Source organism: Nansenia antarctica (assembly GCF_963989245.1).
Source record: "Nansenia antarctica genome assembly, chromosome: 19".
NCBI lineage: Eukaryota > Metazoa > Chordata > Actinopteri > Argentiniformes > Microstomatidae > Nansenia > Nansenia antarctica.
This window is the reverse complement of record NC_137692.1, coordinates 1985746-2004679: the sequence shown is the minus strand read 5'-3', so window position 1 is coordinate 2004679 and position 18934 is coordinate 1985746. Positions and strand designations below refer to the sequence as shown.

The following is an 18934-nucleotide window of genomic DNA, read 5'->3' as shown; positions in this document are numbered from 1 at the left end:
AAACAGGTCAGGTCATTTTGATCATGATGTAGTAACCATAATGGAGTATGTGGTGTCAACTAAAACCATTCTTGTTGAACTGAAAACATCTGCTGAATGAGAAACATGAGGAAGCTACAGTAATACAGTAATTGTGTGATTGTGACAGGGCCTGTGGAGGGCCACTACCAGAGAGGTTCAGGGGGGAAATCAGAAATGAGAAACATACAGCGTTTATTTGAAAGCACTGATTATTTTCTGTATTCATATTCAACACTTTAAATGAAGGTATACGTTTGCAGGTTGCTTTTGCAGGTTTATGGAGTGCTTTAAATTAGTTAAATAGACATTTTAAGTTGTGAAAGAGAACTTTGAAGATCTTGCAATGTACAAAACTGCTTGAAGTGAAATCACTCCCCAATGTCTTTTCTGTGTTACGGGGAAACTTTATTATAATCATTCTATCATTCTATACTCAGGAACTATTCATGCTGTTTTTGATTGATTGAAAACTTTATTAGAAGATTTGCAGAAGTAGGTACATGCCAGTACATATTACATACAAGGTCAACTAACAGGATAAAAACCCAAGAAAGCCACTGGCTTATTTCAATTGGGGTCCTTGATTCTCAATTCACTGTCAGGTTCCAAAAACTAAATTACATTTTATACCCACAAGATAAGAGAGTGCCATAAACGATTTGCTTGCTTTGATATGATCCCCATAAGGAAATAGTGTATTCCAAAGTGTATTTCTATGAAACCAAAAAGAGCAACGTGTTAATGAGTTCATGAAACAAACTCTCAGACATACTTTTACAGTATATTCTCTTATGGTAAATGGACTGACTTATATAGCGCCTTTATCCAAAGCGCTTTACAACAGCCTCTCATTCACCCGTTCACACACACATTCACACACCAATGGCGGCAAGCTACCATGAAAGGCGCCGGCCCGCTCACTTGGAGCAATTTGGGGTTATGTGTCTTGCCCAAGGACACTTTGACATGTGGCCAGCCGCGGCTCGAACCGCCGATCTGCCAACCTTGCGATCATTAGATGCCGGCTCTACCTCCTGAACCACAGCCGCCCCGCCCGTATCTTATTATTGGGTCTCAGCAGCAAAGCAAAGCTATTCAGAATTATATTATTATATTATTATATCATATTCAGCATACATAAACTAAAATTCCTAAGGGCAAGGGAAAAAACTGGGAAATGGGAGCGGGGAGGTAAGGAGCGAACAAGAGAGGGAGAGAGAAGAAGGGGGGGAGGGAAGACGCAAAACACTACACATAAAAGCATCACACTGAAAACACTGACAGGTTTCAATTGACAATTGTTACCGCCGAATGGACTACTTTTGATCACACTGGGCCTGAAAAAAAGCATTTGGGCGGTTGGGCTGGATAAATAGCATTTAGGCGGTATCAAAATGTCAGTGCCTGAAAGTTACAAAATGCGTTAAGTTAAAACACACACCCTAGTAGCTCCATACAATGTGCAGGTCTTCTTTATTTTACAAACATCATTGGCAACAGACATACAGTTTAGGGGGCAGGAGATGGGCACCTGCCCAATAGTAATTAGCGGTTTTCTGACGAACTAGGTTTTGGGCTGGTTTTTGTTGGATTTAGCGGGTTTTAGACTGTGGTTAGGCTGGAAATTGTCAATCCCATCTGGCAACCCTGCCTGTACCATAGACCCGACAATCCTCTTGAACTCACCAAGAGTTATCAAGTCCTTCAGTTTTAAGACATTTTTGCAAGGCATTCCAAGTAGAGGGGCCGCGACCATAAATGTTTTTTTCCCAAATTCGGTTCGAGCTTTGGGTACAACAAACAAACAAGTGTCTTGGGACCTCAGACTATACCGAGCTCCACGGGTCTGAGTCATGTAGACACACAGATAGGATGGAAGCATCCCCAGAATGGCCTTGTCAATAAATATAAGACAGTGACTCAGGTCAAATCGGCCGTAGCATACAAAGGACAAGTACAAGTACAAGTGAGTCATAAATGTGCAGTTTGTTACAAATCTTAGAGCCCCACTTTGTAATTTGTAGTTGCAGCTGACGTTTTATAACTGACTACATCACAATGGTGGTTTGTGTTGGCCCTTGTGATGTTTATGACTACCTCCTCATGCTGGTCATTCCTCAACCAGGATTTGCCGCAAGTCAGCCAACATGGTTGCATTGGTCACTCTGGCACGTACAGCACGCCCAAGCTGATGCCACAAGTGTTAAATTGGGTTGAGGTCTGGATTCACGGCAGGCCATTCCACCCTCTCCACTCCCAAATTCTGGAGGTACTCTGTGATGATCCTGGCTCTGTGGGGGCGAGCGTTGTCATCCTGCCCCAGAATATCATTCCTGTCAATTAGGTGCCAATCAGGTGCCAGTCACCCACCTGTGACTGACATACACCTGCCAGCACTTGAAGCTCAAAACGAGAGTGAATACCAACAGAAGAATATTGCAGGGGATTTTGGCCAATTGTTTTGGCCCGCTACCCACAGTAGCTGTGTTACTCATTCCACGAATGCATAATCCTTACAAGTTGTACAGTCTCATTGTCTCATTGTAAAGGTGACAAATCAGGCTTTCCAACGATATAAAATACACTGTCGGCACACAAAGATCATGAGAAATAATTATTTTATAACTAACTAACTAACTTTTCACACAATAAGTCACAAAACTCTTAACTTATGAACTAGAAAAAAGGGTCTAGAGACAAGCTTAGCATCCAACCTTGTACTGTACTACAATCTCTGTTCACTTAAGACTTTGACTTGAAGTGAAGAGATTTCAGTGTGCATCTGGTGTGACAAACAGCCAGGATGGAGGATGAGGAGGGAGACATTGCAGTTGTTGGCATTGGCTGCAGTTTTCCTGGAGGTTTGACAGTTTACGTTCTTTGTGATCATGTTTGCTCAAATGGTATTTGATTGTAGTCTGTGTATTTCACGTAATGCAAAGAGGACCTACTCTAAAGAGAACAAGAAGGGTTGCATCACTAGAAAAGTATCTGTTCATTGGCTAGTTCATGTTTATTGGTAATGAGCATACATAAAAAAATAATAATAGAATGTATTAACTATTTTACATAGTTAACAATTACATACAGTATGCATGTTTATGATGCATGACATTTATTTGTCCAGTGTACTGGCTGGAATAGAAGAAATGTTATGCCAATGGAATGTTACAGAGAAAAATATATCATTCTATATTGGAAATTATGACCTGATGTAATTATCACATCTTGCCTGTATTTGATTGTAGTGTTTTAAATTCTAAAACGTCATTTGAGACACATAAAGCAAAGAACTCTAAAGATGTCTGAGAACAGTTCACTAGAAAATGCATCACTAGAAAATGATCTGTTAATTGGCTATTAATGCTATGGATAAGATTTCAGAGATAAAACCATCCCTCAGATGGGTTGCAACTGTGAGGCTGCTCAGTTCATGTTTATTGGTAATGAGCATACATTATATTGTTATATATAATGTATTAACTACATACAGTATGCATGTTTATGATGCATGAAATGTATTTGTACAGTGTACTGGCTGGAATAGAAATGTTATGCCAATAGAATGTTACAGAAAAAAAAATATAATTCTATATTGGAAATTAATACCTGAACTCAGTGATTATCCCATCTTGCCAACTATGAAACCTGATCTAACTTGCATTTAAATCGATTAAAATCTCTGACCGAATGGCCTAAAAGGTTTAGGTATAAGTTTCTTAGCTGTAATTAGCTATGATTCACAGAAAATATATATTTTGGTTAGAATATTCAGTGCATTGGTCTTGGTTTTACAGTTATATGTTGACTAACTGTTCATGTAAAGACAGATAATTCAGATTGGAGTTCTATGCTGATAAATGCTGAAATTATTTGATTTTCAGGTGAGGGGCTTGACAATTTCTGGGATGTTCTTCTGGAAGGGAAGAACTGCACAGTGCCAATTCCAGATGAGAGGTTCAACAGTGCATACTGGTTTGACGCTGACAACAGCAAACCTGGGAAAACTCACACTATCAAAGCTGCTCTCATGGATGGGTCAGTGGGAAGTTACCTACTATGTCATACCGTGTGGCCATCATTGTTAATATTGATGTTGATGTAAAATAGTGAATATATTGAAAGGATTGTCACTAAGAAATACCATCCTTACCCTATTTGTTGTTATACCAAATAACTATTTATTTTAAAAATTATTATTAGCTTCAATGAACTGGACCACAGACTGTTTGGTATTACTGAGGCTGAGGCAGACCAGATGGACCCCCAGCAGAAGGTGTTGCTGCATTGCACCTACAGGGCACTAGAGAATTCTGGGATGCCAATGGAGAAGGCCAGCGGCACGAGGACTGGAGTATTCTTGGGTAATTTGACTTATCATTGTTTTCTTTTATGTTTACAAGCAAAACTGTCATGACGCTGTATGTATGTAGCAGTTCACACCCCCACCAGGGTTCCATCAAAATCCAGACTTATTTTTATAACTCTCGCGAGACTTATCAGAATAAGCCTGGATTTTCCTTTAGCGACGTTGAGGGGATACCCACTAGGTGTGCTGGCATCACAAAGTCCACTCAGAAGAACCCCGCAGCCACATTGTAAACTGCTTATCTGCAATAAAAACCTGGCCGACTCAGAGACTCACCCTCACTCTCCACTTTTAAATCCCAACTCAAAACGTACCTGTTCTCCCACGCATACAACCTTCCCTACCCTTAACCATCTCCCCTAACCTTGCCACCCCCCCCCCCAACCACAAGTTAAATGCCAAATGATGATGACACCAGCCGGTCTTCAATCATGTCTTCATCTACTCTCCACCACAGTCATGTAGCTCCCTCTACAGGCCAGATGCTGCATGATCCCCACAGTATGTTTGTTACATCACTATTAATCCTCTTTGTAACGTTACAGGACTGATGAACAAAGACTACGAGTTAACAACAGCTCAGGACAACCCAGGCTATGCCAACCATTGGACAGGCACTGGTAAAGCCATGAGTATTGCAGCCAACCGCATATCCTACACCTTCAACCTCACCGGTCCCTCACTTGCCATCGACAGTGCCTGTTCCTCATCGCTTGTGGCTCTGCACTTGGCCTGTCAAGCCATAAAACAAGGTGAAACTTCAATATCAATATTGGGTCGAGTTGGTATCAGGGAATAGTCGTCTCATAAATCCTATTACGGTACATCTTCTTATGTTATTAAAGTATATTCTTGAAATTGCGTGCATAAATTGTGCAGGCATATTTCATGCCAACTTGTTACATCTAACTTGTTCAATTATGTGTGCTAACTTTTTATTAGGTGACTGTGAGATGGCTCTTTGTGGGGGTGTGAGTTGTATCATAGAGCCACAAGTCTTTGTTGCTCTCAGCAAAGCAAAGATGATCTCGCCTGACGGCACCAGCAAACCTTTCTCCAGCAGAGCAGATGGCTACGGCAGAGGAGAGGGCTGTGGGATTGTCCTGCTGAAGCCACTGAAACAAGTAAGATCTCAAATGTTAGCAAGCCGTATGCTATTGATGTATCAGTTGTCAAAGAACATCTCGACATCTGAATGTTACATGGATATGACAAATAGTGTAGCCAAAGAGAGCAGCAACTCTCAAAACGACATGCTACTGAAGTGTTACTTATATCTTTTACAGGCCTTGAGAGACTGTGACCATGTATGGGGCACAATAAGTAGAACTGCAGTCAACCAAGATGGCCGCACAGTCACTCCAATCACCAAGCCATCCATGGTACAACAGGAGGAGCTGCTGCGCAGAACCTATTCCAAGTCTGACGTAGCCAATGTCCAGTACATAGAGGCCCATGGGACTGGAACTCCAGTCGGGGACCCAATAGAAGCAGGGAGCATCTCCAAAGTCATTGCCAAAGTTAGACCTCCTGGTTCAGAAACACTCCGCATCGGTTCTGTGAAAGGCAACATCGGACACACAGAGTCTGCAGCTGGAGTGGCAGGGCTAATCAAGGTACTCTTAATGATGAAGCATGAAACTATTGTACCCTCACTGTTCTACTCTGAGGACAGTGCCAGTATAGATGCTAAAGCTCTAAATGTGAAAGTTCCCACTAAAGCAGAAAAGTGGAGAAATGAGGGCTTTGTCAAACGGGTTGCAGGAATCAATAACTTTGGTTTTGGAGGAACAAACGCCCACACCATTATTAAAGAGTATGACCAGTCACATACCAAAACAACTAGGGTTGATAGGGCATATGAGTACTTTCTCCTTTCAGCAGCTTCTGAAAAATCCCTTACCATGATGGTAGAAGACACTGCTAAACAGATAAATGCAGACAAAACAATTCACCTCCAAAGTCTGGCATATACGTCAGCATGCAGGAGAAGCCACTTAAAACACAAATACAAGAAGGCTTTCATTACTTCATCTCTGGCTGATCTGCAAAATCAGCTGAAATCAGCTCTGAACAAAAAGATTACACCCTCCAAGTTAGATCAACGGTTAGTGTTTGTTTTCTGTGGGAATGGAGTGACCTACCAAGGCATGTGCAAGCAGTTTATGAAACATGAACCTGTGTTCAGAGAGAAGATTAGGGAGATTGAGGTTGTTTTCCAGAGGTACCAAAAAATGGGCATCATAGAGAGACTGGAAAATGAGAGTGGCGACTTTTCAAAACCAGATGTTGTCCAGCCCCTCCTCTTTGCCATTCAGGTTGGCATAGCCAGTCTCTTGAAGCACTGGGGCATCAAACCTGATGCTATCATTGGTCACTCTGTTGGAGAGGTTGCAGCCTCCCACTGCTCTGGTCTTCTATCCCTTGAGGATGCAGTGAAGGTGATCTACTACCGCAGTACTATGCAGACTAAGGTCACAGGAGGCAAAATGCTTGTGGTCAGTAACATGGCTGTGTCAGACGTTTTGAAAGTCCTCCCTGTGTATTCTGGGAAGGTTTGCTTGGCTGCCTACAACAGCCCGCAGTCCTGCACCCTCTCGGGTGACGCAGATGCTATTGACAGTCTCCATCAAAAGTTAAGCAGCTCAGGCGAGAGTAAGAATCTGTTCCTCCATGTGCTGGAGGTCCCTGCTGCTTACCACAGCCATATGATGGACCCCATCCTCTCTCAAATAGAGGACAGTATTGGCTCTTTACTGGTGAATGATGTTGAGACAGAATTATTCTCAACAGTGACAGGGAAGGAGGTAGAGCCCCCTGATTTTACCAGTGGGAAGTACTGGGCCCGGAACATTCGTGAGCCAGTTGCATTTGAGCAGGCAGTGAGATCAGCAGCCAAAGAGAAGAAGAATGTGGTCTTTGTTGAGATTGGCCCTAGAAGGGCTCTACAAAGGAACATCCTAGAGACTCTAGGAAATGACACCACGGTTCTATCCTCAGTGCTGCCAGATAAAGATCATGAGACAATGCAGACAGTTGTGTCCAAATTGTTTGAGTTGGGGGTTCAGGTAGACTGGGACCAGTTTTACAGAGGTTGTGAGACTTCACCAACATCTTTTCCAAAGTATCAGTTTGATTGTGTGAAGAAAGAAGTCATCTTTGAGGCTGCACAGAAAAAAGGTACATTGAGCAGTCATCCTGTGCTAGCTCAGACAAACAATGATGGAAAGACCTTCAGCTGTGACCTGTCCTCAGACTCAGTGTCATACTTGCGTGACCATAAAAACAATGACGTTGCCATCGTCCCTGGTGCCCTTTATGCTGAGTTGGGTTTGGCTGCCTTTATGGCAAGTGCCAAACCAAAAGTTCCACTCAGCACACTGCAACTCAGTGTCAAATTTCTGAGTCCATTTCTCATCACTCCAAATGCTCCTGAGATGAGTGTCAAACTTGACCCAGCTGAAAATGAGACAAAGTTTACGATACGATCCCCAACATCAACATATGCATCAGGAAACATAACATGCCAGCAAGGGAGGTTGGCTGAGGAAAAGTTAATCTCCTTAGACTCCGTTTACAAGCGATGCACATCAACAATGAATACGGAGGAATTCTACAATTACCTCAGTAAAAGAGGGTTTCAGTATGGTTCTGTTTTCAGAAACAAGGGAGATGTTCATTATGGGGAGGAGTTAATGGAAGCCATTTCTGTTGTCACGGTCCCTGAGGAACTTCTGTGTCAGTTGCATGATTTCTGCATTCACCCTGTAGTGCTAGATTACTTACTGCAACTGACCCCTGTCACTATTGCAAATGCATTCACGGCCAGGCCTGGCTTTCCTGCAGAAATTGGCAGTTTGACTGTCCATGAACCCTTGCAGTCCGAGATGGTTCTTTACTTGAGAGCTGCCAATGTTGCGGCTGACCATTGTGAAGTGTCTGGCTGCTTCACAGACAAAGCAGGTCGGGTCTTGGTTGAGCTGAAGCATGTGATAATCAAATACCTTGGGAGCCAATCTAGTGTTGTTGAAGAATACTTCCTCCACAATGACTTCGATGTTGTCTCTGATGACTCCCAGTCCACTTATACTCCCAAAGCCTTGGTCTTTGCTGACCAGATGGGAGTATCCAAAGCCATGCAAAAACATTTGAGCTCCAAATCTAAATACATCTCTCACACGCATGCCAAGGATCTCTTGAGCAGTGGATTGAAATCATTGCTGTCGAAATGTAACATCTCAGATCTCAACAAGTTTGAGGAAATCTTATTTTTGTGGAGTTTCGAAAATGTTACCTCCCACAAAACAGAGGCCATCCTGGAGAGCATGACACGCTGCTGTGAGATGTTCCGGCAAATAGTCCTGGAACTTAAGGCCATGAAATTTCTAAATTCAATCAGAGCAATAACCTACCGGTCAGCAGAGACCACAGTGGATCAAATCAGCCCAGGCTTTGTCCTGTCAGGCATGACAAGAGCATGTGCTGCAGAGATGGCAGATCTCTCCTTTCAGCTGATTGATATCAGCTCTGTCTCTGCAGAGGACATCGGGGCACTCTCTCAGGTCCTGACCTCATTCCCCTGCCGAAAACACCCAGAGTTGGTGGTGAAAGATGGGCAGATTTTGAAGCCTTACATAGCGCATACTCACACTGGCAGCATTGACAGCTCAAGGGGAAGGAAGGGGACTTCTTTGAAGTCCGAGCAGTTCATCCTTCAAACCGCTGACCCCTACAGAATCACAAGTCTGTCTGCCATTCCCTGTGATATTGAAGAAAAGTACATCCGGGAGAAATCAGTTGAGATTCAACTGAGTAAGATCTGTGTTCATTCCCAAGATTTCTCTCCTGTCAGTGTCTCTGATCTGAACTTTGGTCAGACAATGTACTGGAACAAGCACACATCTCAGAACCACAAACTTCTGGCTCTAGACTTCAGTGGCATTGTTTCAGCTGTAGGAAAGGATGTAAGGAAACTGAAAGTGGGAGATGAAGTTGTGTCTTGTTATCCCGTAGCTGCCACTTCTATGGTGGTGATTCCAGAGGCAGCATGCTACAATACAAAGAGAATCCCGTATCTGAAAGAGGCACCCTGTGTTTCCTACTATGTACTGGCATGGGAGATCTTGCATCGTGTATTACCCAAAGTCAAACAACAGAGAAGGATGGGTATCGTCTCTTCTGTTCCTGACTCGTGCTTGATGAAAGTCTTATCCCAAACTTCAAACAAGACAGGATGGAATGCCATTGTTCTGCCACAGTCGAGTGATCAGTTTCAGAATGTGAATAAATGTGATGCCTTTGTCCTTTTGCCACCATATGACAAATCTCAGCTTGCAAAAGCTTGCAGTGTTTCAGGTGTGAAACTCATTGTTGCTGTATGTGAAAACCAATGCCAATCCTCTAACTCGCAAAATGTTTTCAGGGGTGGCAATGACAATGTTCACATTCAGATTGTGCAGATGTCGAGCATATTGGAAAAAGGATCAATTAGAGCAGAAAGGCCACACATTTACAGGTGGCTAAAGTCAATGCGTTTGGACAAGAAGTCTTTAGATTTCGAAACGACCACCTTTCAGAGAGTGACATCCGGAAGCATTGACTTCCTGCCTGTAGAGGAGTCTGAATCTTACTTCAGCTCAAAGACCCTGCCTGTAGTGGTGCTGGGTAATAATGCCGCCAAAGGCACATTGTCAGACATTCCATTGCTGACTAAACGAAACCAGCTTTTCCAAAGGAACTCTGTGTACATTGTCACAGGTGGCCTAACTGGGCTGGGCTTTGAAACAGTGAAGTTCATTGCACAGCGAGGGGGGGGACACATTGTCATTCTTTCCAGAAGTAGCCCTTCACCAGACTTACAGCAGGAGATGAACAACATCAAGAGTCAGTCTGGCTGCACCGTTGTGAGCTTGCAGTGTGATGTTTCAGTCTCAGCACAGGTGGTGAAGACCATTGCTGCAATTGGGGAATGTTTCCCCTCTTGTCCAATCAAAGGCGTGTTCCACAGTGCAGTGGTCCTACATGATGGGCTGATTGAAACCCTTGATAAATCTCTCTATGAGAAAGTCCTGAAGCCCAAAGTCAATGGGGCTGTCAATCTGCACCATGCCACAAAGCACTGCGAGCTGGATTACTTTGTGTGCTACTCTTCTATTTCTGCCTTCATCGGCAATGCATCACAAACAAACTATTGTGCAGCCAACTCATTCTTGGACACATTCTGTCAGTATCGACAAAACCTTGGACTTGCAGGGCAGTCCATCAACTGGGGGGCTTTGAACCTTGGTCTCCTGCTGAATAAAGACCATTTCCAAAGATTTCTGGCTGCCAAGGGCATGATGGTCATGGAGGTAGCAGAAATCCATGAGAGTTTAGAACAATGCCTTCTGCTCAACAGGTCACAGCAGGTTGTTTGCAAGTTTAGCTTAAAAAATCTTAAGCGTCATGTCCTCAAACAAAATGCCTCCCTGAAAATGCGTCTAGGTGCACTGGTAGAGGAGGGGCTAAAGAAAACAAAACTGACTGATGCAGGAGATGACCAGACTACTTTGGCCAAATCACCACATGAATATGTCAGGACAGTGCTCAGGGAGACAGTTGGTGTTGAGAATGATGAGTTGAATGACACTTCTTCTCTCTCTGCATTAGGCATTGACTCAATGCTAGCCATGACTTTGCAGAATGTCATCTTTCAAGACATGGGTGTGAATATTCCTCTTGTTAAATTGCTGGACCCTAACAGTACACTGGCTACCTTGGTGGCAATGCTGAAAGAGGGTGCAGACCAGGAGTTTGAGCATTCTGATGACTTAGCTTTGAATCGGGAAGAGAACAGAGAAGTAGATGGCTATTTAACAGTATTTTAGAGATTTAGATCCAGTCTAAATAAGTAAATTATTGATTGCTCATTAATTACAGTTAGCTCAGTATATTTACGTAATAAGAAGTTAACCAATACAGAAGGCTATTATTTGTTTGAGAAAAACAATACAATGTAATGAGATCTTGACTTGACTTGATACTAACTACGGTAAGTGGTTAATGAAAAGTGTTATTACAATATTTCTGTGATATAATTGCTTATAAACGCCTTATGTCACAGAACAGAAATATACACCAGGCATCAATGTTCCTTATTTTCTTTTATTAAGGTACAAATTAGATCATTATATCAATTAAGTCATTTTCACGAAACACATGTTCAATTATGTTGACAATTCATATTGGCGTGTCTTGATTATACATTGGTTTAAACTCTCATCCATCCTGAGGTAGATGCTCAATGTTAGATCATGTTGATATGGTTCGTGATGCTCCTTTCATCTCATGTTATACCTGTTTATAATATTGTTGGTTCAGTAATATTTGTATTGTGTACATAATCATTGTAGTGTGCCTAGAGTAAGACAAATGACAATGGAATGTATGGCAGTACTTGTAACAAAATATGGATTATTAGATTATTATGGAATGCTAAAAGTGCTTAGAGTGCTAAACATTGAGAGTGATAGTAACATGTTCACATCTTAAATAAACAGAAAGATTACATACAAAGTCTTGGTCTGATCAATAACAAGAATATGCATTACAATTATTTGTAATGCACTCTGCAATTGCAAATCTCAAAGTGCTACAGATGTAGCTATAAGTGCTAAGAATAATAAATAAACAGTTTTTATGACAAAAGCGTAAAAATGTTTGCGTTTTATGAAAGTCTCTATTGAGATAGAAAATGTAGGCGTAGGAAATAAGACATGTTTATGTTTCTACCGTCAATTTCTAACCACAGCATATAAATCAAAATACCATCATATCATATTCATCTTGGCCGAAAAAATAATTCGAGATTTCAATAATTTGAATTTTTAACCAAAAAATGACTTCATACATAACTATGTGAGAGGACGGTGATATATCCATGGAGCAAATATCTTAATAAAGAAGAGGGTTTAACACAGAGTTCAATCCCAGGAGAGAGAGAGCATCTGGCAGCTGAGCTCCCATAACTTCTGGGCTGTGTCATCATCTGATGCTGCCCTGGAACAGCTGGCAGGCGCACAGTCACTGTGGGGAAGACAAGTGAATCAGCACCAAATCCATCCAACAGCGCTTTACAACGGCCTCTCATTCACCCATTCACACACACATTCACACACCAATGGCGGCCAAGCTACCATGCAAGGCGCCGGCCCCGCTCACTGGGAGCAATTTGGGGTTCAGTGTCTTCGGACACTTTGACATGTGGCCAGCCGGGGCTCGAACCGCCGATCTGCCAACCTTGCGATCATTAGACGGCGGCTCTACCTCCTGCGCCACAGCCGCCCCCATGTTTCTAAAAGTTTACTATGAAATGGCTTTAGGAAAAACCCAGTATGCGCTGCAACTGTAAATGTAATTGCTAAACGTTTATCAGTGACGGTATCTCATTGATGCATTCATCATTTAAAACGTTTTGTATTCTACTTAAGTGTATATGCATCTTAAAACTCCATGAATGTACACAGGGTTAGAATACATCACATGCATCTGTTCACCTGTAATATCCACCAGTCTTGGTTTCCAGTTCAGGGGCCACAGCACAGAATATGGTTGTCTGAGCTCCTTGGATTGATGTCTTCGTGAAGGGACTGATCATCTTCATGACAGCTTGCTGGGGTCCGTTCAGGTGCCTCCACAGTTCAGTCTGGACCACCCCGGGGTGGAGGGCGTGCACCGTCACCCCTGAACCTAAGACAGGAACATCCCCTTCAACATTGTTCTCACAGGTGGCAGTAACCGACAGTATAGGCTTGCAGGTCAAATATCTCCATCTATCAGAAATGTTGTTCAGCACTGATCCTCAAGTAGCAGAGAAGATGCAGTTGTATCACGCTGTTACAAATTAAGCAAACATGGAATTTGTCCATACTAAAGTATATTTAGATGGAGACTATAAGGAATAAATATGAACTATGAAGGAGAACTGAAAATGTGACACAGTCTGATCATTTGGTCCTCATGTCGGGATCTGATGTAATGATCGGACTTTTCTTTCGAAAAATGTGAATACATTTCTGCGTTGTTGAAAATCAGTGACACATCGCTAGTCAACTAACACAGCTTGTTTTGTGAGCCTGATAACAATGTAAAGTAGTGTTATAGTTCACTAGGTAGCAGTGGGGATTACTCACCCAATCAATCGCGTTGCAGTATTTTGGCTTGACTAGTGAGTTTGTGTTGTGATTCTCTGTGAAACGTAGCTCCGTGTTTCAAAAGAAAACTCTGAACATTTTGATTGGTTGCCGACATGCGGACCAAATGATCAGACTGTGTCACATATAACTTATTATGGTTGCACTAGAAGTAGAGTGGACATATTGTGAAAGTATTTCAAGTACTTTCAAAGCCTTTCAAAGGTTTGATGGGACACAGACCTTCTAGTCTCTTGGCCAGTGAGCGGGTGAAGAGGACATTAGCAAGCTTGCTCTGGCTGTAAGCAGCCTTCTTGTCGTAGGCCTTCTCGCTGTTGATGTCCTCCAGGTTAATGGAGCCCCAGGAGTGAGCCATGGAGGACACGTTGATGATCCTGGCTGGGGTGGATCTCTTAATCAGGTCAATCAATAAGGATGTTAACAGGAAGTGACCTAAAACGATAACAAAAACAAAACAATTGGTAGATTTGATATTGAATCAGTTATTTGTGAAACTTGATGTGCGAAAAACCATGAGGTAATGGCAGAGGTCTTCAACCCAGTGGGTTAGTAAAGACTTTACTAAATAGATTAAATGAATGGACACATTTAATGTGTTCCATTTACTGTGATCCACTCATTTAGTCTACTTTAGACACAACATGATTTAAAAAGCCAAACAGAATTGGCTGTCCAATGTACATTGAAATGAGAATGAAGCACTATTCAGCGTGATGTCTTTGATAGCGTTATCAATTCAACTGGATAAGAAGGATAATAAATCACTTCAGAAGTAACTTGACTTTCCACAACAACATTTGGCATAAAGCATGGAACACAAGTACATTATCAAACATAGTGGATGACGTTCACATGGCAGGATTACACTCAGGTGTGAGGTGAGTGGGCTAGGTGTAATCATCACCATTCATAACGTGTATAACACTTCCAACATGCAAAGCACTATTGTTCTCGGGAACATGACGTCACGGTTGCTATGTCCGCCCACTGCCACCATATTCTTTGGTTCATAATTTCCTTATCAGTGTTTCCTCTATATGCAGGGGTGCACATAACTGGTGCGCCAGTGCGCATGCGTCGCCAAAATGCATGCTGCGCGGCAGATCAGCAGCATGAAGGCGCTTTTGCGCACCAACAGCTGGGTCCAAGAAGCAAGCCCCACCAAGTAACTATTTGCCGTCCCCTCAGAGTAATCCATCACGACGACCACGGCGACTCCCCTCACGAAAACATTCGGAAAGTATCGTAACTCGTACTTTAATTCCGCGTATCGCGTATCGCACGGTTATCACGCCGACACGTGAAAATTCAGTCCCGAACGACTCGTCGCTAAAAGGAAAAACAACACCAAGGGACTTCACGTTTCTTTTCTCTGAAGCTTTCAAACTTTTGTTTTACAGCTTCATTATCGCACCTAGGGACCCAGGGAATACTTGGGAATTCTATTAGAAAAAAGAAGAAAAAAAAGACTTTGTTGCACAATCAAAATAACGAGCTATTTAAAGTGATGGCCTACAACATCCTCTACCATGGTTGAAATTGAGGACAGTGATAACTTACAGCAGTCAAGAGAGCAGTGATGATGATTAAGCTTGTAGCATAAGTAAATGCTTAGCCTTAGGCTGTAACTTTTTGTTGAAAAGTTGATTTCAGTGTTTACAGAACAGAGCAGTGCTTAAAAAAATGTCAGTTGATTTCATTGTGTTTAAAGAACAGACATTCAGTTAGTGCTTAAAGAGATGTCAGTTGATTTCATTGTGTTTAAAGAACAGACATTCAGTTAGTGCTTAAAGAGATGTCAGTTGATTTCATTGTGTTTAAAGGAGTCTGACAGACTTTCATGCTTAAAGAGCAGTCATTTGATTTTGCATTTGTTTATTTTGTTTTGCGCACAATCATTTGTTCGTTCATCTTTATTTATGAATAAATGTCGTTTTGCTAATATAAGTTATCCATGTATCCCTTTTGTATCCATCCTGTGGGACGGGTCGTGACTCGCGAGCTCGGGGAGCACCAAGCAGCATCCCTAGGTGCTCCTCTGAGCACTGGCCCCAAAAAGTTATGTGCACCCCTGTCTATATGCATTGATTCGTGGCGGGCCGCCACAAATGAATTTTCCGCCACACAAGAATTTTCAAAATCTTAACAGATTTTTTATCTGAGACAGACCCCACACATGAAGATAAAAAATCTTGGATTGAACAGCCTTGATCGTATTGTGTGTGGTGTGCGCCGATATTCCCATCCGAAAAGAAGTCAGCTCGCTTCTTGATTGGCTACATTCCATCCACGTCACAATCGGACTCGCGAGCAGGGTTGCCAGATGGGATTGACATTTTCCACCCTAACCACAAATTCTAAAACCGCTAATTCCACCCCAAAAAACCGAGCCCATCTGGCAACCCTAGTCGGGAGTTGTCGGGAGTCGGGAGTTGCCCACACACATAAGGATTTTTGGTCGTAAATATTGAACACATATAACATTTACGATTGTCGGCCCGACCATTTTCAGGATATCTTGGTATTTGATCACCTGCTATATAAAACATCGCCGCTCGGCTTTAATGGTTTAACCGCTATTTATTTTTATTTTTTTGCCACGGTCCCTCTAGTTTTTGGTGAAATGATGTCGTTGTTTTGAGCGTGCGTGTGCGTTTCATGCGCACGCGGAAAAAATCGGGCGTGCTTTGCGCGCAAGGAATGGCCTCACCGCCACTAATGACAACATTCCTGGAGGAAACACTGCTTATGTATTCGTTATTTACGTTATTTGGTAGATCATTTCGTTATCATTTTCGTTATCTATCGAGCTATCTGGAAGCATGACGCACAGAACATGTAAACAGTTGGAGGCGCTGTAATGTAAACGGTTGGCAGAGCTAAGAACATGGCGGCCGTATCCCACAATGCAGCGTCATGACGTCGATTCCCAAGCTTGATTGATCATGATTTACATGTATCCACAGCATGGAAGTCAATGAGCACTTCATTCTGTATAATCAGCATGACTACAGCAATTAGGCAATAACACGCTGGTTAATTATCAGATGTCAGGTAGTGTTCACTTCTGTTCTGCGCTAAAGAACTGTGCTTACCCATGTGGTTGACACCGATCTGCATCTCAAAGCCGTCTGCTGTTTTCCCATAAGGACAGACCATGACCCCAGCATTGTTGATGAGGATGTTCAGTTTAGTCTCCTCTGCAGACAATAATGACCATTTTTAAAAAGCTTTCAAATAAATGTTTTAACAAGAAGAGCGAAGTATATTGCTATATAAATGTAATGAATTATTAGTATTATTATTATTATTATTATTATTATTATTAAGTATACTGTAAATACAATTGAGTCTTCAGGCCTAAAGGGTTGTAAGGTTAGGGTTAAACAATGCGGTTGTTATTATTATGAAACAACATGGAGTAACAAGGTAACTGACTGAGGCCGTGTTCGTAAATTCGCCGGAGAGCACACTGGGTTCAACGCCATAATGGAACCAAGTCATTTGATTGGACAAGAGGCAGTCACGTGGAGGCTCCGGCGGTCTCCGAGCGGATTTACAAACGCGGCCTGAATGTGTCACCGTCTCAGTACGCCTTACCCTGGTTGATCGTCTCTGCAAACTCCCTGATAGATTTGGAGTCTGTCAGATCCAGCTTCTTGAGGACAACATTTTCGTTGCCAGAACTTTCCACTATTTCTTTCAGGACCACCTCGGCTGTCTCCATGTTTCTGCAAGCCATGATGATCCTGGCCCCTGAAAACAGATTGTGAAGGAAAAGAAAGACAGAACAAACAATCGATCAGAATAGGATTTAATCTCAAGGTACAGATCCCACAGGCTTTATATAAGATTGTGGGGTAGCAAATGGGATGGTCTTGGTGGCTTGGGAAAACACTGATACATCAGAATCAATACAGTCCTAGCAAATGATCTAGCCTAGATAATGTATGTTGATAAGACAAATGACAGCAGGCTTTTATCTGCAAATAGGCCGTCTGCTCCATCCGTACCTCTCTTCGCCAGGTCAAGCGCAGTCTCTTTGCCGATACCAGAGTTGGCTCCTGTGATGAGAACTGTTTTGTCGTCTAGTCGCACTGTGGAGGACCATGGAGTCCGGAAGATATTTCTAAGAAATGGTGAAATGACATGTTTCCCCTTTGTGTGTTTCTTCAGCAGTGTTGCACAACAACAATTAGTTTAGGCCAGTTGTTGTTTTAGGTGTTTCTTCACTTCTGCATTCTCCAGAGCTCTAGGGTGCGTTCGTAAGTTCGCTCTGAGAGCGCCGGAGCGCACACCGGGTTCAACGTCATAAAGGGACCAAGTAATTTGATTGGACGAGAGGCATTGCATGAGTGCTGTTCAGATTTCCAGAGCGAATTTACGAGCGCACCCTTACACTCCTATGACCACACCTGTTCTCTTGAGCCTACTTTGACTTAACGACCATGACATTATTCAATAACAACTGCTACTTCAAAAGGAATCGGCCACACACTCTTTTGAGAATGAGTTACATTACCACGCTAATGCTGAACTATAGTTCACCTGTAATGGATTATTATTATTAGTTTATTACCAATATTTCCAACATCTTTCTTATTGCGCAATTGTTGCTCACCACCACCATGATCTGATTAAAAGTACATTATTAGAAGTACAACAGTATGTAACAAAGTATGTTGTACTTCTAATAATGTACTTATAATCAGATGATTGTTGAATAACTGAATAATTCAAGTTACATTTCATAATTCCTCACCTCAATGATTGCATTTCAAAATAGAGCAACGAGTTCTTCTTGATTTCAAATCGCTAAATCACAAATCGGTGAGACTGAACGTCAAAAGAAAAACACATTTTACGCCAAAGAGCATCAAAATATTCAACCACCAATAAATGGATATTGATTTATGATTTATGGCTCCAACATTAATCCTGCTACTGAACGCGATCTTCCTTCTTCTGCCTCTTTTCCTTTTTTCTTCTTCTTCTTCTTCTTCTTCGTCTTTTGGGTTTAACGGCAGCTTACATCCTTGATGTCGCACTACCGCCACCTTGTGGAGTTGGCTCAGTCCTGCAGTGTCTGGTTTCTCAGTCCTGGGGCCGGTTGCATAAAGATCTATCTTTAAGTCAGTCTGGCTAGAGACTCTAAAATGTTCCTGTATCGTATGTAGGAATATAATGTGGATAAAAGTATACTGCTTAGCAGTTTTAACCAGTGAAGTCGTTTACCGCGCTGGAGTTACAGTGTTAGCTAGCTACTAGCCCTGACTCGTTGCCATAGCAACACAGCTCTTCAGTCAAGCTTAGCCAGGGGGGAAGGTGGATAACTTTCTAACCTCTAAATAAG

The 18934-nt window shown here is 42.3% G+C and overlaps 2 protein-coding genes across 2 annotated transcripts; one reads left to right on the top strand and one right to left on the bottom strand.

Moving 5' to 3' along the window:
• Positions 1 to 2824: 2824 nt before the first annotated feature.
• Positions 2825 to 11256, top strand: LOC308174267 (mycolipanoate synthase-like; the record flags this gene model as incomplete). The annotated part of the gene is made up of 6 exons (XM_080549340.1): positions 2825 to 2882; positions 3906 to 4059; positions 4225 to 4385; positions 4936 to 5142; positions 5333 to 5514; positions 5677 to 11256. The coding sequence occupies 6 exons, from the start codon at positions 2825 to 2827 to the stop codon at positions 11254 to 11256; spliced, it is 6342 nt and encodes a 2113-aa protein (XP_080405466.1).
• Positions 11257 to 11621: 365 nt separating this feature from the next.
• Positions 11622 to 18535, bottom strand: rdh12l (retinol dehydrogenase 12, like). The gene is made up of 7 exons (XM_080549116.1): positions 18344 to 18535; positions 17595 to 17710; positions 17182 to 17337; positions 16677 to 16781; positions 13804 to 14013; positions 12925 to 13117; positions 11622 to 12454 (listed from the first exon to the last, which is right to left on the bottom strand). The coding sequence occupies exons 1-7, from the start codon at positions 18355 to 18357 to the stop codon at positions 12352 to 12354; spliced, it is 897 nt and encodes a 298-aa protein (XP_080405242.1). The 5' UTR covers positions 18358 to 18535; the 3' UTR covers positions 11622 to 12351.
• Between the last annotated feature and the right edge of the window lie 399 nt (positions 18536 to 18934).